At 35.4% G+C, this 23,520-nt stretch overlaps 2 protein-coding genes across 5 annotated transcripts in view; both read left to right on the top strand.

Moving 5' to 3' along the window:
• On the top strand, positions 1-1,536 carry LOC108990552. The gene is made up of 3 exons (XM_018964552.2): positions 1-538; positions 718-762; positions 1,304-1,536. The coding sequence occupies exons 1-3, from the start codon at positions 71-73 to the stop codon at positions 1,400-1,402; spliced, it is 612 nt and encodes a 203-aa protein (XP_018820097.1). The 5' UTR covers positions 1-70; the 3' UTR covers positions 1,403-1,536.
• Positions 1,537-7,053: 5,517 nt separating this feature from the next.
• LOC108990551 (DNA mismatch repair protein MSH1, mitochondrial-like) overlaps positions 7,054-23,520 on the top strand; it is a 32,052-nt gene continuing 15,585 nt past the window's right edge. For 2 of the 4 annotated variants that reach the window (XM_035691851.1, XM_035691850.1), the window contains exons 1-13: positions 7,054-7,447; positions 8,061-8,205; positions 8,329-8,426; positions 9,800-9,875; positions 10,034-10,153; positions 11,120-11,167; positions 11,638-11,702; positions 13,227-13,312; positions 14,662-14,826; positions 15,364-15,473; positions 15,566-15,671; positions 15,767-15,842; positions 17,917-17,975. In XM_035691851.1, coding sequence (XP_035547744.1) covers positions 7,329-7,447; positions 8,061-8,205; positions 8,329-8,426; positions 9,800-9,875; positions 10,034-10,153; positions 11,120-11,167; positions 11,638-11,702; positions 13,227-13,312; positions 14,662-14,826; positions 15,364-15,473; positions 15,566-15,671; positions 15,767-15,842; positions 17,917-17,975 — 1,273 coding nt within the window. In that variant the 5' untranslated portion in view covers positions 7,054-7,328. Of the gene's footprint in view, positions 7,448-8,060; positions 8,206-8,328; positions 8,427-8,997; positions 9,072-9,799; positions 9,876-10,033; positions 10,447-11,119; positions 11,168-11,637; positions 11,703-13,226; positions 13,313-14,661; positions 14,827-15,363; positions 15,474-15,565; positions 15,672-15,766; positions 15,843-17,916; positions 17,976-23,520 lie in introns of those variants that run through there. The other 2 variants (XM_035691852.1, XM_035691853.1) reach the window with 2 other exon arrangements.

Raw genomic sequence — 23,520 nt, 5'->3', positions numbered from 1 at the left:
TAATCGCTAGGCATGCAAGGCAGCTCAGAGACAGGCCCAAGGCCCCAGCTAGACAGGACAGCGCGCAACAATGGAAGAACTACACGAAGCTGCAATGGCTTATTATTCCAATGCTCCGATAGAGCTTCAAAGACTGGCATGGAACTTCTACCTCTCACTGGACACAGACGGCGATGGCCAAGTCAGCTTTATGGAGTACATCAACTTCCTCCAGAAATCCTACACGTGGATACGCCCCAACTTCTTCATGGACCTGGACCGCAACGGCGATGGCAGCTTGGATTTCTGGGAGGTCCTCACTTTATACTACGCCGTCAAGACCCGGGGCGGCGTCTGGTGCCAAGCGTGTCAATCTTGCCTTGTCGGACTGTATTTCACCTGCGTTGCATGCTTTGATAGTGGGTCCAAGACTTATGATCTCTGCCCTACCTGCTATAAACGGAAGAGATTCAGTCACCAGCATGGCTTCTTCTTGGATAACCATGTTCTTCTTCGCTCCAAGAGAGGTCTTCCTTCAGGTTCTATAAACTTGATTCAGGTAATCAATCAACAACATGATTAATAATATCAAAACATATTCCTGCCCGCTAGCAGCTTACAAATCGATATTCCAAACATGATTAATCATTACTTTTTTGTTATAACTTTTACCTCGGAATTAACTAGGCTTCTCAAAGCAAGCGGAAAGTAATCGTGTGATCTTTTTATTATATGCAGGCAGTCGCTCCAAGATCCGCATACATGAACGATCCACGTACTATGGTACGAAAAGTGCGATCTTCTCCTCTTTCTGATCTTATATATATATATATATATATATATATATATATGATATTATTATTCTGTTTTATTAATATATAATTAGTTGTTTGTTGATCATGAAAGAAAGATTTTCACTAGTGAATTTATAATTATATATAAGCATTAATACTCAAATATTATATATTAGGATCGATATATACCTAAAACTGGTTGTATTTAATGACAAAAAGAGACTACGTAGGTACTTCGTCTTGCAGACTTAATTGCATTTCCTTCAACAGTACTAAGGATGACAATGATCTCCCATGCATGCGCCAGGCCAACCTTCACCATTCATGGTCGATCAAGATCACGTACATGAATTAATCGTACAAATTTATATTGAAATTCCAGAGGATCAAATTTATAAGGAATTATCATGAAATATTCTTTATACATATATATATAATGAATATATATCAGCTAGCGTCCATGCGGCATTTATTAGTAAAGCTAGCTAGGGTTAATTGTATATTAATTATTGTTTGATCATGATGAGCAGGGTGACAATGGATCGATGGCAGCATTTCACGCACTTGAGATGGGGCTTGCTATGGATAAATCTCGTAATAGTAGTGCTAATACTTGTAGCATCATGTGATGCGAGTACGTACGAGGTATAGATCTACAAGAAGCTAGCTAGCTAGGACATGCAGCTGGCCGGTTGTGTTTCAATAAATAATAATGGGCATGGCCAAGATATATGTATATATATATATATGTAATAATACTACTGGGACATGCAATTAATAATTTATGTGCTTCTTAATTAATATTCCCTAATTTGTACGTATTCCTCATGTGTGCTTAATTTGGCAACGGCCGGCGGAATGAAACATCTAAATAATAAGTTATATTATATATATATATATAAATGATATTTACAGTCATGAAATGTACATTCAAGCACTACACAATATTTTTTAAAAAAGTGAGTAAACACGAGATCTAAATGATAAATAATTGATTTTTTAATAGTGAACCACACATTTTTTCAAAAATATTACGTAGCACTAACGCACTCTACGATAATTATACGTAACATTACTCGTATATATATATATATATATATATATATATCCCCTTATATCTGAAAAGTGGCTATAAGATCTACAGTAATGAACAGTAATTCAATGGATTCAACGGCATCGTCCTCTTCTATCGTTCATTTCCTTTCATTTCAGTCATATTTTTACATCTCAATTGAATGTTAAACGTCTGGTTATCTTCGACAGTCCAAAATATCTAGCCTTCATAAAAGAGATGGAATGCAAGATACTTTCTGTTTTTTTTTTTTTTTTCGCCACAAAATGACCACAAATTCACGACACAAAATCTAGCAAAATCACAACACAAGATGTACAAAAATACAACAAAAAATAAAAAATATAAATAAAAATAAATAAGAACAGCCTACGGGTTTCGGCCTGTTGCGTGGTGAGAGAGAGAGGTCTGTGGGGGAGGAGATCTGCGTGGGGAAGGTCGCCGGTGACTGGGCTTGGTGGTGGCTAAGTAACGGTGGCCGGCAGCGCTGAGAGGAGCCGAGAAGAAGAGAGATCAAGAGAGAGAGGGGCGTCACTCGAGCTTCAGTCGTACGAAGCTGTGGCTGCAACTTCAGATGTAAGCTCGCAGTCGCATGCGCCCCTCTCGCTCTAACAAACACGAGGCTCAAGCCGAGAGAGAGTTGGAAACTTTGAAGGAAGTGAGCACCATAAGTGAGAGAGAGAGTCGGGTGCAAATATATTGGGAAGTTTTAACTGCGATTTAACCACGGTTACAAAATTTGGTTGACTGGGACCTTAAACAATTGTGTGTGGGGTCCACTCTCACTTTTGGAGTTTTTAATTTTTAATTGCTAATTCATTTAATATGGTGTTTATTACTTATTAGAGTAAATAGGAATCCTCTTCCCCAAATGGCAATACACGACTACATTAGTAACGGTTGTTGCTGGCCATTCAATTTCCAGAAAAATAGTATAATTACTTTTTGAGTATTTTTAATATTAAACTGTTTAATATTGAAATAATTTATACAATTTTAAATGAACAAACTTTGAAGGTTACTCTTATATTTACAAATAAATTATATAAAAATAATTTTATAAATTGATATAATTTTATCTGATCCGTTAAATTTATTTTATAATAAAAATAATTTTATAAAATTACGTTAATTTATAAGATTATTTTAAATTTATTTTATAATAAAAATAATTTTAGAAAATTATGTTAATTTATAAGATTATTTTTTATATCTAAAACATTACTCAACAAGATCACAGTGACCTTATCTTGTAACCGAACACCCATACCTTCATGCAGGCTGCTGACATTGATGAAGAAGAGCATATCTGTGTATATGATATATACAGTGTCAGAAGAAGTTGTGCTTAGTTCCACGTCTCTGCTTCCTACTTCCCTTCCCCTTTGGAGGGTCAAAAAGTAGAAAGATGGAAAAAAAAAAAAAAAAAAACTGTGAAAATTAAAGATGAAGGTAGTCCTACGCAGACAACAGGAGTAACGTACAAGTAATGACCCCTGCCCAGCCCAATCTTTTTTGACTCATATCTGCCAATGTCAGAAAAAGGTAAATGAATTAAGATGTACGTATTCATTTATTCAATGATAAATTATCTCGACTATATACAACAATAATAAATAGTACCACAATAATAAATAAATTTTACTATACAACTTCTATCACATTTCACTTCTATATTTTTTTAAATATTTTAAATTTTTAATATTTTTTTTAAATTTTTTTTGAGTTTATTCTTTTTAAATTATTTCAAATTTTCTATTCATTATTCATATAATAAATATTTAATAAAAGAAAAAATAATAAAAATTAAAAATAATATGAAATGTAGAGTGTTAAGAGGTTGTAAAGATTTTTTTATAATAAATACTACTAACTAGTATAAACAGTAATTAACAATGCTACAGTATGTGATACAGTAATAAATAGTACTAAACATTACTCGTGAACAATAATAAACAATTACAGTAATAAACAGTTCTAAACAGTAAAATAAATGATAGAATTTTATTAAATATTTTAAAAAAATTAAAATCATGTAAATAATTAGAGTTTTTAATATAATTTAAATCTTATAATATTTTTAATTAACTAAAATCATTTTATCTAAATGATTTTCTACCATTATAATATCTTTAGAATTTTTAAAATAGAAGAGATTTACTTTAATAATAAAAAATGTGAGAAAAATATAGAAATAAAATATTCTGAATTTTTTCAGTGCTCCTTGGAAAAAACATGCCTCTCCTCTCCTCTCCTCGATGATTCAGATCAATCAGCCATGCAACACAACCTCGTTTTGTCTCTATTCTCTACAAATATACCAAAACCCACGCCGAATCCCCACGAATATAACTAACCCATTTGATAATTTCACGATTTTGGGCCACCAGCTTTCGGGTTCTCCGCTTATCAAGAACCATATAATTGCCTTTGTATGCAACTAACAGAGACTTATCAAGAACCATATAATTGCCTTTGTATGCAACTAACAGAGAATTGTTCTGTGGGAGAGGAGAATCGGGAGGGGAGGGGAGAGGAAGAACAGAGAATCGGGAAGAGAGAGAGGAGAGGGATAGAGTTGATTCCGTGAGGTAAGATCCATTAGAAGAAAAATATATTTCATACATGTTGCAATCCTATTGGCCGGTGTGAAAATAAGGATTACACCCGACCGATTTTTAGCTTTTCCCTTATATTTTTTATGTATTCTGTTATGTGCATTTTGGTTTTGAAACATCATTTGCTGCAAGTAAAGGTCACCACAGATCATTTTTGTTTGCATAAACTTATTTGTGGCGACCCATCATTTACTCGCAGGAAATGCTGTTTTTGTACGACAATTACCCAACTGGAAATGAATTATCGCGACGATAACTGAAATCGTTGGGAAAAGATAAATGTTAAACGTCCCGAATTCGGGACCCAAAAAGTGTCCCGAATGTTGTTATTATTTTCTTTTTTTAGTGATTAAAGAAGTATTTTTTAATGATATTGTAAATTTTTTTTAAATATTTATTATGATTAAAAGAATATATGAAAAAAAGAAAAAAAAAACTGAAAATGTGCTATTCGGGAAGTGTATTCAGGAGCTTTTTTCGGGAAGTGTAGCAGTGCTCCTAGAAAAAATAATGACTATTGCGGCGATTATAATACTTTTTACGACGATATATATCACCGCAATTAACTTTTTTTAACGATTTAATGATAAATAGAAAGGCCATTTTTGTTATTTTTGGTACAATTGTGGAGGATAAAAATCGTCAAAAATAGTAATTTCTTGTGAAGATTTTTTCCTATCGTTGAAATTGATAAAAAATGATACATTAATATCGTTGAATATGTAGCAAATTAAAATTCGTTGCAAATAATCAATTGCAACGATTAGTAGGGGTATTTGCGACGATTTTGAGTATTGGAAAAAATCAGATTTCTTGTAGTGTCTTCTTATCTAATTATTATAATTTTTTTTTAAATTCTTATATAAAATATAGTAAATAATTTAATTTTTTTAAATCTCAAAATAAAAATATTATTAAAAATTAATATTCTAATAATATTTTATTCAACTTTTATCTCATCTCATCTCAACTCATTATCCAAACCTCCACTAAGATTTTAAACGATATTTTTTTCCCAAATTTAAGGTTAAAACTAGAAAGAATAATTCTTGGAAAACAACCCCTAACTTAAATAGTTTATAAACTTTGCTTTAATTCCAATAACAATATCACACGTACTTGTCGCCAAACAAAATAACAGAAAGTCCTTAAAATTAGAAAATTATTGGTGCGCGTAATGTACGTTTGCCAAAGGGTTTCTAATTTTATGGGTTTGGGTCAAGCTACATAATATATAATTGATTATTCCCTTATCATTTAATATTGAATAAAAAAAGGAAAAGAAAAAAAATAATTGAGAAGATAAATTAGAAGTGAAGAACAAGACAAGTGTCATAATTACTAAAAGACTTCACAAAAAATAAAGTAAAAAATGGATATAATTTGATAAGATATATTAGATGTACTTTAAAATAAAAATAGTTTTATAATTTAACGTATCAAATTTATTAATTTATTTTTATATATAGAATCTTGGTGGCTAATGCATTTCTCTAAATCTTAATGAGAAATGCTATTATTATTTTCATACTATACATCAACATGTAATTTAATATTTTCATCATTTTATTTAAATATATATATTTACACATCAATATGTATATATTTAAATAGAAAAATAAAAATAAAAAAGCAGGGTTCAATCTTTTAGATTTATGATTTTTTTTTTGGGAGGAGGGATTTGTGCTTTGATTTAGTGCTCCCGGATTTTAGCTGGAAACAAAAGGAAAATTAATGGTTTTTTTAGGTAAAAATGTAATAGATAGATGTGTTTTTTTTTTTAATGGTGTTGTATTAAATATTTAGAATGTATTTGCTGCACTTCATAAAAATTGCTCTGCACTTGTATTAATGTATTTTCATATAGCTCTTAACTTAGAAAAAAAATTAATAGAAAAAATTGTAAATAATATTATTAATTTTATAATATTTTATTATTATTCTGACTAATAGACGAATAATTTAATATAAAAATAAGTTTTGAGTAGAATAATCAAATATAAAATCATGTCATATTATACAAATTTTGTATTTACATTTACATAATCTAATGCTAATGTTCTGAGGATAACTTTTCAATCTTAATATATGAAGTGAAATGATCGGCTAAGTGTGAGAACTTTAAGGTTTAGTTTGTTTTCATAGATGAGAAGAGATGAATTTAGATGAAAGTTAAAAATTAAATAAAATATTATTAGAATATATATTTTTTAATATTATTTTTATTTTAATATTAAAAAAAATTGAATTATTTATTTTATTTTATATAAAAATTTAAAAAATTATAATAATAAAATAAAAAAAAATAAATTGAAAAATTTGATAAAAACAAACTAAGGCCAAGGTAGCACGAGAATTGCCACCGAGGGACTCTCGAAGGCAAGCTGCTTTTTTCTTTTTCTTTTAAAAAAAAAAAAACAATTTTCATACATTTTTTTTACATTTTTAAATTTTACAACATTAATATATATATAAAAAAAAAAACTATCGGGAGAAATGCTCGGGACATCGAACTGTAAATAGTAAAAAACCCCACTTCATTAATGTTTGGTCTTTTAAGGTGAGGATAGAGAATCATTTGTCTCGACCTTTCACTCTCCCATAGAATGTTCGACCACAAACCGTGATTGTGGAAATTCTATGTTTGCCAAGCTAAACTAAATCCTACTTTGCACCTTTGTGGCGGGAAGCACAGCCCAGTGCTTACGCACAGAGAGAAGAAAAACCCTAATCCCCAGTTCTCAAAGACGATACCCAAACAAAAGGCGATATTCTGGTTAAGATTTTCCCGGGAGAAAGAAAGAAACTGAAAAAAAGTAAAAAAAAAAAAACAAAAAAAATCATCGAAGCGGTGCTCTCTGCACTATGTACCGGCTTGCCACTAGAAACGTCGTCGTTTCGTTTCCTCGGTGGTGTTCCCTCGCTCTCTTGCGTCGTTCTCCTGCTCGTAGTTTCGGCGCATTCAGACCTTCTCTGACGCTTCCGTAACATCTCCCCCTCCCCCTCTCTCTCTCTGTGTTTATTTTAATGCGTGATAGTCTCTTCTCCGTTCTTCATTTTTTTTCCTCGAGGAATTATTTATGGCAAGCTTGGGAAGAGAGTATGTTTAGTTTCATGTGGTTGAAGATAATGTTAACTCTCATGCATCCATCCCTTGGAAAACATTTTTGGTTGATGTACTAGATGTGCATAATAAATGGGGGTTTTGGTCTTTGTGTATTTCACGTGTGCCAAGCGCTTTAAAATGGCAATTTGTTTCAAAATACTTCTTGCTAGTCCTTTAGTTCTGTTATATGTATTACCAAGAATCGCTTTATGACAACGGAAATAGCCCATTTATGCACGAACCAAAGACAAAAAGGTGGGGGCATTTAATATATCCAATTAACTACATTACCGTGCTTGCCATTGTTATGACAATATGTGTTTTACTTTCAGCTGAAATATCCAAGACCATTGGGAAATTAAATACTCGTGTAACCAAGAGTGTTTTTGTGGAAAAAAAACTGAAGCAATGTATTGTATTTCGTTTTGAATTTCTCAAAATTTTTTTTTTTGCTTAGTTTAATGTCTAAATCATGAGATTTGTTTTTAAAGTTACCGAAGCAGGCGATTGGAGCAGATTTGTTGTTTCAAAAATCACAAAGTTTTGCGGGCAAGCTCAAAAACCACCAAAAAGTCCAAAGCATCAAATGATGCACTCAATGATAAGGATCTTTCTCACTTACTTTGGTGGAAGGAGGTTTGCTAATTCATTCTTTTTTATTAAGTTGCTTGATAAGCCCTTCTCCTTTGATATGTGTGGAATATGAAATTTTTGAGAACTTCAAGTAAGAACTTGTGTGATCTGGTTTCCTTGTTGTAGAGGTTGGAAATGTGCAGGAAGCCTTCAACTGTTCAGCTAGTAAAAAGGCTCACCTATTCCAATTTGCTAGGCTTGGATGTTAATTTGAAAAATGGGAGGTGAGCTCTCATGTTGTTGAATTGCTTATTGACGTGTTGCATACGTGCTAGTGATTTAAGAAAGCTAAAAGGAAATAATAAACAAAGAACATTATAGAGAGAACTAATATATATATATATATATATTGTACAGAGAGAGAGAGAGAGAGAGAGAGAGAGAGAGAGAGAGGTTCTTTCTTTTTGCTGCTTTGTTAGTTGGCATGATTATTCTTAAGCATTCTAAATTTTATTGTCTAGTGCATTCTTATATCACATAAATAGATGAGATTAGAGGTAGAAAAGAGGTAGCCTAATTGGGAGCATTGGTCCCTTACAATTTTGATGATTGGAATGATCAGCGACAGCATCATAGTTGGATAGTGGGTGGGTCAGTGATGTGCTATTTAAGGCTCCTGTTTGTGAAATTGAATTTGAAAAGAGGTAGGTTTGTGGTTTTTGATTAAAAACTGGGCTGATTAATGAGTTTGACTTGCTTGATTTGCAGTTTGATTATTAATCTCTTGCCATTCTAAGCCAAGTGGATTAATGGAATGCCAAACCTTAAAAATATCAGTAATTTGTTTTTCACTAGGGATCTCAATGTGATCTGAATGTGTACCATTGAAGAATCTTACAAAGCAGATCGTGATCATTGGTTACGAGAATGTGGGTCCATCTTCTTGCATCCTTTGAATTACCATCAAAGCTTCATCTTTTAATGCTGGAATTGAGCCTTTATACTTTTGGTTTCATCAGTTGTCTCCTACTTGCAATTTTTCACTATTAAAACAAGTTTTATTTATTTCCTTCAAATGGACCTGTATATATATATATATATATATATATAGTAACTGGTGGTGATACGTAAATTTCTTAGTTAGCATTTACATTGGTGTACTGGGCGTTGTGTGCTTGTAGGGAGCTGGTTTTGTTTGTTACTTTTCACACATATTAGCAGAATATCTGTTACCATTGGGAAGCTCCAATTTTATAATTTGTTTGGCTGCCTTTCCAGGTAGGACAGGAAGAGTGTTGTTCAAATTATATATAATGAGCATTCCTAACGTTAAAACATGTGGTAAAGGCTTTGGGCTTGGGGGTATGCTCCCCCTAGGTCTAAGGTTCAAATCCCCTTGGGTGCAAACAATCTTAGGGGTTATCGGACTGTGGAATTTTTTTCTTGAATTACCCAAGGTGCACTTGCGGGAAACTCCTTGCTGAGGGCCTGTGCACCCCCGGGATTAGTCGGGACGCTGTTCCTAGACACCCGGTGCCAATAAAAAAAAAAAAAATTATGAGCATTTCTAACTTCACTTTTCTGAACTGTATTGCCATGCCTTTAATGATGATTTCATGATCACCAAAACTAACAATTATAATTGGGTTCAATGTAGTCTAAAAGAAGGAACACTGAACTGGGAGATGTTGCAGTTCAAGTCAAGGTTTCCACGTGAAGTTTTGCTCTGCAGAGTATGCTGTTTTTCTTTTCCCTCACCCCATTTTGAAGTTATTCCAATCGTAGCAGTTTTTTGTTTACTTATTTCGTGGTCTATTATATGCAGTTGTCTCACTGAAAATTTGGCTTTGCACTTTTACATATCCTTATCTCTGATCAATTGTGTTTTCAGGTTGGGGACTTCTATGAAGCCATTGGAATAGATGCTTGTATTCTTGTTGAATATGCAGGCTTAAATCCTTTTGGTGGCCTGCGTTCAGAGAGTATTCCAAGAGCTGGTTGCCCTGTGATAGTATTATATTTTCTTTCCAGCATTATTTACTTGGCTTTCTAATGTCAATTACTGTTATCCATTAAGGGTGCAAGATATTAGTCTTCTTTGTTGCTACATCTTAGTCAACAGAATTATTTTTTGTGTTTATCTCTTTTAGTTTGGTTGATTAGTTGCTTGGTGCTTTCTCATTCTCAGCAATCTGATGTTCAATGGGTTGCTTTTCCACTTGGTTATTGTTTAGCCAATTTCAGGGGTGTTGAATACAAATGTTGTTCAATTACATGTGATTACTTCAAAATTAATGACTTGTGGTACGTTTTACTTTGGTCTTTTATCTGTGGCTACTTGAAAAAAGGAAAAAAAAAAACAAAACTATGAAGGAATGAATTCCAAGCCTTTGGTACAACCCTTCAGAGACATAACTAGAATTTTGGGTACAATGCATTATATTTTGTGGGAATCAGATAGAAATTACAAAAAAATAACTTGGCATCGAATGATCCACAGAATTCATTAGTGACATTATCAATAAATCATCTCAGAAAGTTGTTTGCCAATTTTTTTTCTTTTTAGAGATGCTCTATACTTGCAAATAATAAGCATGCAAGTTTCTTTTCTATAAACATGAGAGAATATAGCTTGGTATCTGTAAAGAAGCTTATTTTTTAAGCCTTTTCATTTCATCTTAAAACTTCTTCCCAGAAAAAGTAGGCCAGAAATATTTAGACACGGAAAAGTTGAAACTGATATTTTCTTAAAATTTGCCGGTAGTAGTCAAAGAGGACCTTTCTTATGTAATCCCTGATGCTTTTATAAAGATTTAAGTGACATCATATTCTGCAACCACCAGATTAGTAGCTGTGGAGCCATTTCTGTTATTTCTTACCTTTTTATTATTATTGACATGCTCGTATGTTCTGATTGTTCTACACCTGTTCCTGTTAGTAAATGCCATATTGCATCTGATTAAATGCTTTATTTCAGAATCTTCGGCAGACTCTGGATGATCTGACACGAAATGGGTATTCAGTGGTGAGTGTAGCAATTTTGATTGCCTTATCATCCTGGTATGGGCATTTAAATACTGATCTAAAAAGTATTTTAGTCTTCAAAATAAAATTTTCTTTACGGCCAAAAGTTTTGGGACTTGACCCTGTCCACATATTCACAAGAGAAGGGGAATTTAAATTTTTTTTCGACCATTAACACATTCAGTTATTCACAATTCACTCTTGACTATTGGTCTTAAAAAGATAGTTTCTTTTATTTATATATTAGGTAACTATTTTCAAGTGATTTTTGGTAGATCAGGTGTCCTTTGTACTTTCATGCTGAACATATTTTCCAGTTTTTATTGGCCAAGACAAATGGTGGTTTTTCTCTTCCACTAAACAAATGGTGTCTTCTTTCTGTCTTGCCTATATATTCAAGCATATATATATATATATATATATATTAATGTCTGATTAGTTTTTTGAATGGCCACATCTTGGTGTTTGAAGTGCATAGTGGAGGAAGTTCAGGGTCCAACACAAGCTCGTACTCGTAAAAGTCGTTTTATATCGGGGCAAGTATTTTCTAACAACTCGATCTATACTTTACCTGTGATATTCCATATCATATCCTTATATGGGCTTTTGGTGTTGTTGGCACTCATGCTGAAGTAATTGATTGATCCTGCCAAAGGTGATTTAATCTGCAAATATAATTCAATATTATGGATGGTTAGTCTCATTGTAATTTACTATCAATAGGATAATAAGATTAAATTGTGTTAATTGGAACTAATTATACTACCAATGCTAATTATTAATCCTAAGCTACCATAGAATGAGATAATACGAATGAGGTATTGCTTTCATGTGTACCATATTTTCCTTTGTGGTGTATTATAAGTTACCCAACCCCTTCTTCCTCCCACACCCACAAATCACAATACCTATTTATGGATTTCTAGTCGAGCACGAGACCCTATTATCTTTTATCTGATTCTTCCAAATGGAGGACAACAAGGTAAATTTGGCAAGAAGCTACACAATAGAATACCAAAACTTGATAGAAACAAATGACTTGATCAGCAAACAAAGAATCGGATAATTAAGTAATGCAGATAATCATTTCTCTTATTGCCATCTAATTTGGAGCATGTGTCTCCTAAGCTAGAATGGAAATATTCTTATTGGGGATTGTTGCTGTTGCTCTCTTGATGAAATTTGTTTTCATTTGGTAAGACAAATATTGAACTCATATAGAACTTTCTAAATTACATATCCTTAACTTCATAAAACGACTTTTATATCAATAAAATTTTACTTTTACCTATAACAAAAATACTTCATAAAACGACATGATTTGTGCAGTTCATTTTCAATGTTTTTCTGATGGGCCAGGTGTGCCATGTCATTGGACATATGTGCCATCGGAGGATATTATGAGATTCACGTACCTTTTTGCTTTTTTAGTTTTTCTTGGGGGGTTATTTTTTGCCTTACTGCAGTGTCTGGATGTTTACAAAAACTGAAAAAACAGACATCTGATCACTGCCATGAGGACACATTACCTATATCAACAAAGAACAACTTAGATAGGAATGATCAAACTGTAAAATTCCTTACACAGTAATAATTTTAGCTGATTGGGTTAGTACCATCTACATGTTGTGGGATTATTTTATATTGTGCATATAGTACAGTGGATTTGAATGAAAAAATAAAAATAAAAATGATTCATTTCACTTGGTCCCTTTTCCATTCTTTTTCCATTACTTGCCTACGTAATAGGCTCCATTTGTTCCTTGAAAAATTGCGCTACTCCCACTTTGTCTTTAGATTAAAAGAAAAAGTAACAGTGGGCATAAATGAAAGACCACAATTTTTCATTAGTCACGTTTCCTTCTGAGACTTTATGTACTGCAAATGCAAATTATATATATATATATATAAATTGCATGGCGCATTTATTCACATCATGCAAAGAAATATCCTGATATTGGGGGCTTCGAAATTGAAGCTTGTGTATTTGCTGGATATCTTTATTTTCACAAGTTCTGACATGCTGGTCTTTCTCTAACTTGTTATTTTTGAGTATTCAGGCATGCACATCCAGGTAGTCCATATGTATTTGGACTTGTAGGAGTCGACCATGATCTTGACTTCCCAGAACCAATGCCTGTAGTTGGTATGAACTATTGCACCTTTATATGTGGTGATTGTTTCATTAGATGTTATGCATTAAAGTACTCGTACAAAAACCAATTTTGTGTTAAATTATTAAATGCTGTTTTTCAAGTATCTAATCTGTTTTATTGCATATAAGTAAAGTATGTTTCTAGTGTCCTCAGTTATTTGGTCCCAAATGCTGTTGTCTTATGCAGCAGTTTTATTTTATTAACAACATTCCTCTTTCTATGTGTGTGTGTGTGTGTGTGTTTACATGCATTCATAAATACATATTTAATTAAATACATAATCTATCAAATAGTACCGAGTTGAATTATAGCTGGAGAAAATCTTGACTATGGATTGCCTCTTTTGGGAAAATCTTGACTATGGACTATTTGAGAAAGTGTGGACTTATTGTTATGGATTGGTGCTACGTGTAAAAGGAACGGTGAATCTGTGGATCATTTATTATTGCAATGTGAGGCGGCAAGGGTGCTATGGGATGAGATATTCAGTAGGATTGGAATTGTATGGGTGATGCCTAGGATGATGGTGGATCTCTTAGCTTGTTGGAATGGTCTCCAAGGTAGTCCTCCGGTGGCTGCGGGTTGTGGAATGATTCCCTTATGTCTTATGTGTGTATATGACTTGAAATGAATGGTAGGAGCTTTGAAGATAGGAGCGTACTTTGGATGAACTTCGTAATCTTTTCGTGCACACTATTTCTTTGGTTTTCTGCTATTGTACTCAATGGAACTAGTGTTCATATTTTTTGGTTATTTATTTTGTTTTATTTTGGTTTTACTTTTTAATTTTATTTTCTGGTTCTTAGAATGTAACTAGGTGTTTTTGTTTATATACTCCCTGTGTACATGGGCAAATCCTATTTCATTCATTTTAATTTAAAATTTATCTTACCTATCAAAAAAAGAAAAAGATTTTGTATGAGTCCAATTTTGTTTCTCTGTCCCATTTTCGTTTCTCTGCCCCATTTTTCGTTTCTTTGCAACTTGGTTTGTTTCTGCCAACCTTGGTTTTGTTTTTGTCTTTTTCCCTTTTCTTTTCAATCTTACAGCCTCAATATGCCCGAGTGGGAGTAATTTCTCTTTTATGTTGTCCCTCTCAATGATCAAAATTGGTCTGTTGAACAACCTCTATTTTCATTGAAATTGGCCGTACATGAATATTGGAGAAGAATTATCTGTAGTCCACACCAATATGCAAAGTATTCTGACTACTGGTTTATTGTGATTCTTATTCAATTGCTCCATGCTTAAAGACTTTAGTTTTCTCCATTAATACTACTCTAGTTTGACTGCTTTGATTGACTTATTTGTACTAATGCAGTATATATTGTGATTGCAGGAATATCCCGTTCTGCAAGTGGTTATTGCATAAATTTAGTCCTAGAGACCATGAAGACATATTCCTCTGAAGATGGTCTGACTGAAGAGGCCATAGTTGCCAAACTTCGTACTTGTCGATGCCACCATTTATTTCTGCATGCATCTTTGAGAAACAATTCTTCAGGTTTTTGTTATCCTTTTTACTCCATTCTCTTTTTCACTCATTAACCCCCCTAGTGTTTTCCTTTTTCTTCAAAAAATTTGAACAACCACAATATTGCCTGATGTATATTTTCTCATCATTTTAATCTCATTATTTGCAGTGGGTTACCGAAGTTTAAGTTTAGGAGATTATAAATATTCTGTTTTTAATGAGGTGAAAGTGCGAACGCACAAAGCAGGGCAGAAGAATAGTGAGAAGATGGGATGGGCTTTAAGGAATGCGGCATAAGCCTTTTAACTGATTATTGAATGGCTACATATTGTGTAACAAATGATTAAGAATAATAACAGAAGCATTCTCATTGGCCACTTCTCCCATTAGCTATGTTAATGATTTGATAAATGATTTTAAAAACAAAACAAAAGACACGCTTATGAGGTGCAGGCTAAGGCTGTTTTTGCTTTCCCAGAAAAATGTTTTCACAAGGGAATTTATTTGCCTGAAAAGGGGAGAATGCACAGGATACATTTATCTTTTCTACATTTCCATTGATGACAGGCACTTGCCGTTGGGGAGAATTTGGTGAGGGAGGCCTATTGTGGGGAGAATGTAGTGCGAGACAATTTGAATGGTTTGAGGGAAATCCTGTCAATGACCTTTTGCTTAAGGTTCGTTTGCGATTAATTTTGTTCTTATTGGCCTTTTTATTTACTCGTATTGTTTGATAATAATTAATATTTATATTATCTTATATTTGTAGGTAAAGGAGCTTTATGGTCTCGATGATGAGGTTACATTTAGGAATGTCACCGTGTCTTCAGAAAATAGGCCACAGCCTTTAACCTTAGGAACAGCAACACAAATTGGTTAGTTTACTTCCAGATGGTTCTCAAATTTTAGTTCTTTTTTCTCCCGAAGTAAAGTCTTATCAAATCATCTTTGTTCGTGTCGCATCTTCCAGGTGCCATACCAACTGATGGAATACCATGTTTGTTGAAGGTGCTGCTTCCATCTAATTGCAGTGGTCTACCTGTACTGTGAGTCAGAACTTGCAATGTTTACAGTTTGTATTAATCTTTTGATTTTATCAAAATATCATCTAATTATTGGGATATGTTAATTCTTTTCTCAATCCTTTGCATTAATGAAATTTTTTTGACTTGTTATATGATTTTGTGCAAGTAATATTAGAGTAGGGACAGTTAACCCCTTGGGGTTAGCTCAAGTGGTAAGGGCCTTAGTCTTAGGGGTATGCTCCTCCCAGGTCTAAGGTTCAAACCCTTGGGTGTAAACAATTTGTCAGAGCCACATCCCATTGGTAAAAAGCCGATGATTTACCTAATATGTGTGAGATGGACACGTGACACACGTGTCTGAGATTTGACCGAGCAAAAGAAATGTTGTATTTGCACAGGCTCTAGGGTTCCTTTTCATAAAAGAATATTAGAGTAGTGGTAGTTGTAATCTCTTTCCCCTCTTGTAGCTACTTTTAGTAAAAATGAAAGAGGTAATAGGGGGCAAAATCTTGATATACCACATTACGACAAATGAATGGGTTTTGGAGATAATCAAGTTTTACTCAAGAGCCCCATATATGTAACATTAAATTCACATTGGATCTAATTTGACTGTGATCTTGTTGATGAGATTCGGTAATTTTAATTTTGATGAGTAAAAATTCTTACATTATTGAACCATGCAGTTGATTTCGTCAACTTCACAATTTTGAGATAATTTTGATCTCAACATTCCGTAGGATAAGATGCTTCCAAACCCAATTTCCTTTGCATAGCTTCTTCTGGCCAAATTTGTGGTTATAATTTAGAGCTGTGCTTCATATGTTACTTCATAGTTATATGGGATCTAATCTTTAATTAGTAGTTGATTGAGTTGTATTGAGTCTTTGACCAATTTGCTTAGTGTTTAAAAAACATTAGGGATTTGGCTCAAGTGGTAAAGGCCTTGGGCTTGGGGGTATGCTCCTCCCAGGTCTAAGGTTCAAATCTCTTTGGGTGCAAACATTCTCTAGGGGCCATCAGACTGGGAGATTTTCCCATTGAATTACCCGAGGTACACTTGCGGGAAAATCCTTGCCGAGGGCCTATGCACTCCCGGGATTAGTCGGGACGTACACCCGGTGCCAATAAAAAAAAGTGTTTAAAAAACATATTTATTACCATGGTTGATTGGGATCTTTTTTTTTGAGTTGTGGGTTGGGAAGTTTTAAGAAGTGCTATGGATATTTTCTGCCTGGAATTGAACTTATTTGTGGGCGCTCCGAGTGTTATCTGTGAGTCACTATTTGAGGTGCTTTTTAGCTCAAGCAGAAATTTCAGTATTAGTTTGGACAGATTGGTAAGCTGCTCCTTTGTGCTTATTTTAGAGTTATTTGAGAGCACCAAAGAGCCATCCTTGTGAGGGATTGAGCATCCTATTGACCTAGCTGCATTTGGACATATTTATAGGTAGGTCAACAAGCTTTACCTCTTCCAATCTACCAACCAAAAAGAAAAAAACAATTTTCTATTTGGCTAGCCTAATTGTCAGTATCACTGTATCAGCGAATGGTTTCGTTGTTCAATCATATGGTTTAATTGAAGCATGTTTTATAATTTTTTTTCTTTTTAAATATTGATCTACTGGGTAGAAAGAAGTCCTTAATGTGGGGAGATACTAAGGAGAGTTATTTGTTAGATTACTTGATTTATGGACTCATTGATTACAAATTTTTCCCTTAAGTGCATACTCTCTTTTTTTTGGGAATGATTTTTAAGTAACTTATTGTGATATCCACTCTTAAGGAGAGCTCTTGACATTGTAAGAAGGGCTTTATAAATGTTGTTCCCCTGTGCGTTTAAATGCTAACATCTATATGCTTATCTTAGTGCAATTGCTGAGTTATCGATTGCTTTATTTTTATTTTGGCCTTGAGTTTCTGTTATGGTAACATTTCTTGGTCAGTAAAACTTACCCCCACTTCCAACTTTCCATAGTTGATATTCACATGTTCATATGACAGTAAAATTGTGCTTCTAGCTTTGTTTCCTGCATTCTGTATCCTGGTGGAGTTGACTCTTTGTTCTTAGTTCTATTAATCTGTTCGTTTTGCAGGTATATTAGAGATCTTCTTCTTAATCCTCCTGCTTATGAGATTGCATCTGCAATTCAAGGTGAGTTGTGATGTACATTTATATGATGTGAAACCTGTGACTTAATATAAGTTAAAGTAACTCTGTCTTAATTCTTTGTTGTTCTCTGTAACACTCCCTTCCTGTAGGTCAGGAATTTTACGTACATTCATAACATAACACCTGGTAAAGAGATTCAGTCTCATAAAATACCTCATCTATTGGATCATAAAACTCATCTAGCATGAGTCTTTTCATAACATAAAAGTTGAGAAATAAAAGAAATGACATAAGCTAGTTCTATGTGATACCAACATTGCTTAAATGTCTAAATCACACACTTAAGTCTCCGGAAATTTATTCTACTCCTAGCACTCTTGCTATGTATCCACGAAATCATCATCTGGGACATTAAAACATAAAAATAGAGGAACAAACAAATGAGTCGAAGACTCAGTAATAGCACATCATACTGTAAACTTAACTTAGGCCCCATTTGGATACAAGATGTATTTCATCTCATCTCATCTCATCTCATCTCATCATTCCAACTTTTTCAAATTTTCATACAAAATATAATAAACAATTCAACCTTTTCAAATCCCAAAACAATAATAATATTAAAAAATAATATTCTAACAATATTTTATTTAACTTTAATCTCAACTCACTATCCAAACGGCTCCTTAGTTTAACGTTAGTCTTAATTTTGAAAACTTTATATCGTCACACATTCACATAACGTATATATCATTCATTAGTAACATAAGCGGAATCAAATATAATCATGGCAATACATGTAACGTGGATGCAAGAAAGACTGAGTCCATGCATTTCTTATCATTCGGACATATCTTATTCATCTTGTCTTTCACTTAGTGTAAATCGTAACATGTGTGCATTGGTCCAATTGTCGTTGACCTTATATAACATATCATAACATAGGGTAAACCACGTTGGGGTCTATGGCACCGTCCAACATATCATAATATATAGTGAAACACGCTTGGGTCCGTATTATCACATAATATATGGTAAACCACGCTTGAGTCTGTGGCACCATCTAACGTATCATAACATGTAGTGAAACATACTTGGGTTCGTGTTATCACATAGCATATGGTAAACCACGCTTGAGTTCGTGACACCTCATATCATAATCTGTGGTGAAACACGCTTGGGTCCGTGTCACCTCAAAACATCATATCTTTCATGTGGCGGACCACGCTCGAGTCTGTGGCTTACACATCCACCCATAACATAAGGCCAATCTTAAAGTTTGCTTGGTATTCATGTGTTTTCTTACTAACTTTCATAATGCATGAGAACATGTTTGACTTCGTGAATTTGCATGGCATAGCATAACATTAAACATGATATATTAACACGAGTCTTACACAACATTTACATAGCATAGCATAGGCATGTCATAACATGATCTAAACATTACATGGCATATATGTGATTTTCATAACATCTCATCCATCCAACAACAATCCATATCAGCATAACATCCATAGTCTTATTCACAAGCATATCAATGTAATTCATCGAGGTTCATGAAAAGGGGCTAACCTTGAATTGGCTCGTAGCGTAGCGTAGGTAACATCACATTTTTCATGCAAAATCAGAATATCTACAGCGCACACAAAATTATGATCATGCTACTTATTGTTTTAGCGCTGCTTATTGAATCCTACTTCATAACTCGTTACCTACTAGATGTTACTAAATTTCTAGATATGTGTTGTAGTGTTCTACCCAATTTAACACATATCATGAACTAAAATATTCAGCAATATACTGAATTCAATAATTACTAATATCATATAATTACTAAAATCATAATATCCAATCTTTCAAATATACTAAGTAGTTTAATTTAGGCTTAATACAAATTTGTTAGGCAAGCCGCTGAAACTCAAGTAACAAAATCGGTTTAATCATAATCTAATATATACTAAAGACCTTAAATATTTTCTGATAAAAGTAAGTCTATGGGCTCATATTTATTCAAGTAAACTTGGACTCGTTGTACTTGGGCTATTGCGGTGGACTTTAATGACATGGACCTTCATGATTTCTTAGTTTCTAATGCACCTACGTAGATAGGGCATAATGACTTCTGTAATTGGCAGTTGTTGCCCATTCTTGAATTAAAAATACTTGTTTACTTCTAAAAAAAAATAATTTATTCAAGTAAACTTTGGCCTAACTTAAATTCTAGCTCAGCCCAATTAAGGAAAAATCAGTCCAATTAAAGTCACTAAAACAGTTTCTGTAAATTACAACCAGCCCAATTTAAACATCAAGCCCACATGAGAAATCAGCCCAAGTAATGAACAGGTTTAAAATGTAAAGAGTACTTCTACTCATCCACCCTTCTTTCTCCAACACCACACACCGGTGGTGACATGGCTTTTGTTTTTTTTTTTTTTTTCCCTATAAGTAAATCGCACATTTTACCCTCATCTATATCCCAATATTCATTTCGAATTTTTTTCCCCTTCCCTGCGTTGTGCTCGCCTTTGTCCTTCCGACCGCCGTCTGGCGCCGCCGACAAAGTCGACTGACCGAACAAACTCACACCCAGGTTTTACACCGTCCTCTTCTTTGTGCCCGCCTTCGCCCCTTCGACAACCGGGATATACTGTAGTCTACAAAATACTATTAATCAACAACACAAACGTTCCTCATTACCAAGGGGCATTAGCCACTTCTACAAACAAAAGTTCAAGCTTGTCGGCAATTACATCTAGATTCTCAATCTCGGTATAAAGGCTATTCATTTTCTCTTTTGCTTCCAGAAGCTTTGTCTCCAGAGCTTTTATCTCCTATTCTGCATGAGCTCGTTCAACTATAGCTTCTATATAACTCGTTTATTTAAGTGAAATATTCATAAGCTGCTCTAGCCGTGCAAGCCGGAAACCCACATTCATGCCAAACACCTCAAAGGCCTACAAAGTTTTTCCCAAGTGGAAAAATTATCTTGTGAAGTGCAAATCTTAGAGGCTCTAAAAGCATTGAAAATGTTAATAATCTCAGAAATTATTCCAGTAGCTAATTTACAATTAAGACCCTCAAGGAGATGGTCATGAAGAAACACTTTCTGACTGCAACACAACTTGTCGTACTTGGTCAGAAGGAACTTTGGGAGCTCAGAGTTTATAACTAAACCAGTGAGTCTGAGATTGGAGATGGGAGGAGTCGAGATCTGAGGAGAGACAGAGAGTGAGAGACGGGAGGGAAGTGAGATGAGAGATGGGAGGAAAGTGAGTCTGAGATGAGAGACGGGAGGAGTCGAGATCTGAGGGGAATTGAGGGAGAAAAAAGGGATCTGAGAACGGGATATGAAGGGAAGGGGTGTAAAACCGTGACGTGGCGACCAGACTGGGTTTGTGGTGGAACCCATGTTTTGTGGCCCATGGTCAAGCCACTAGCCATGTGGAGACAAGGCTAGACAACCCCAAAACAGCCTTAGGGGCATGCCATGGGGCCTGCCTTGACATGCCCAAGGTGCCCAAGGGGGCTGGTGACCAAGCCAGCCCATTCAGCATGGCCAGCGCATGCACCACGTGCAACCCAGCACGCATGGGCCGCGCGCGCAGAGCATGCCCAGCGCGCGTGCCCTGAACTGTTAGGGACCCCGGTCTAGTCCCTAAACACTTGCCTTGCTAATCCAATAGTAGCCTTGAGTGACCGAGTCCAAGTCCTTCTCTTGCTTGGTCCACGTCCAAAAATGGTCAAGATGACCAATGTGCCAATATGGGGTTGTGTATTTCGGCTAGTAAGAGTATGGGATATTGGGGTTGGATGATGTAAGTGTAGGGTAGGTTGATGGAATGATGCACGGCTATGGGGTGTATTAGGGTTTCCCGAAATGGATGATGAGGTGGGCGGCTAGGGTTTGCTAGAAGTGGAAAGAAGGTGGGGCGGCTAGGGTTTGCCGAATATGGAATGAGGGTGGCGGCTAGGGTTAGCTCAATATGGTAAGAGATTGTGGTGGCTAGGGTTTGTCCTAAATGGAAAGTAGGTGTGGCAGCTAGGGTTGTCCAAAATGGGATAGTGCCGAAATTAGGAAAGTTTCCTAATTGTTTGGAATGAATATGGAAGGTATTATGGGTGGTTAGGATTGGCCAAATATGGAATGAGGATGGGCGGCTAGGGTTAGCTCAATATGGTAAGTGGTTGTGGCGGCTAGGGTTTGTCAAATATGGAATGAGGATGGGCGGCTAGGGTTAGCTCAATATGGTAAGTGGTTGTGGCGGCTAGGGTTTGTCAAATATGGAATGAGGATGGAATTAGGAAAGTTTCCCAATTGTGTTGGATGAAGAAGGAATGTAGTATGGTGATTAGGCAAGTCCCAATAAGGCAAGAGATGGCCGAATGGGATTTGACTTACCAAAGATGTGATTTCGGCTAGGGCAACAAGAGGAATTAAATCAACTTATGGAAAGTTGACTAACACCTTTGTTGGTCGAAAATTAGGGTTGAAGGGATTGAATAGCCGAAATGAATGGGGATGAAGTTAGGAAAGTTTCCTAAGTGTTTGAGCTAGAAATGGAAAGTGTGGTGAATGGATTAGGCAACTCCCAATATGGCAATGGATAGCCGAATGGGATTTGTCTTACCAACTTGTATTCGGCTAGGGCAACACAAGAGTTACTTCAACTTATGGAAAGTTGAATAACACCTTAGTTGGCCGAAAATGACAATCAAATGGATTGAAAGAGTAAAAATGAGGAAGAACTTCAAGAACAAATATGAACCTCCAAGAACAATATATAGAACACTATTGCTCTTAGATAAACAAGAATCAAACAAAGAACAAATAAACAATCAAGCCTTGATTCACGTATTGCACAAGGAATGATTAAACTCATAAAATAATAAATCAATTTGGGATTCACGGATTGCACCCAAATTGCCCAAGTGCTCTTGCACCGAAAATGATAAATCAATTTGGGATTCACGGATTGCACCCAAATTGCCCAAGTGCTCTTGCACCGAAGATGATCTCTCAAACAATGTTCTCTCTCTAAGAGTTTTGCCAAAAGATGGGAATGTAATGACTAAGGGTCCTATTTATAGAGAATACAATTTGGAAACCCCCAATAGGTCCCTTGTAAAGTAAATAATTAAATAAAAATAACTAATTAAAAATAACATAGTGGCATGGGTCAAGTTGACCCATGACATGCATGAGCCCATGGGTGGGCTAGGTTGGCTGCTGGGAGCTGGCTGGCAGGGCCCTGGGCTGGTCTGGGCGTGGGCAGGCTGCCTGGGCGCTGGGCGCTGGGGCGCTGGGGCGCGCGCGCGCTGGGCGTGCGCGCAGGTGTGGGCGCTGCGCGCGGGACTGTTGCGCGCTGGCGAGGCGTGCGCGCGCGGGGCGCGCTGGGCGTGCGGGGCGTGCGGGGCGCGCGCGCTGGGCGTGCTGCGTGCTGCGCGCGCGCGAGGCATGCGTGCTGGGCGTGCTGGGCTGCGCGCAGCCCATGGCCCATGGCCCTAGCCATGTGGGGACAAGGCTAGAGAACCCCAAAATAGCCTTAGGGGCATGCCATGGGGCCTGCCTTGACATGCCCAGGGT

The sequence above is a fragment of the Juglans regia genome, chromosome 7 (genome assembly GCF_001411555.2).
Source record: "Juglans regia cultivar Chandler chromosome 7, Walnut 2.0, whole genome shotgun sequence".
In the NCBI taxonomy this organism is placed as follows: domain Eukaryota; kingdom Viridiplantae; phylum Streptophyta; class Magnoliopsida; order Fagales; family Juglandaceae; genus Juglans; species Juglans regia.
The sequence above is the reverse complement of the archived record's forward strand: the minus strand, read 5'-3'. Positions and strand labels throughout refer to the sequence as shown.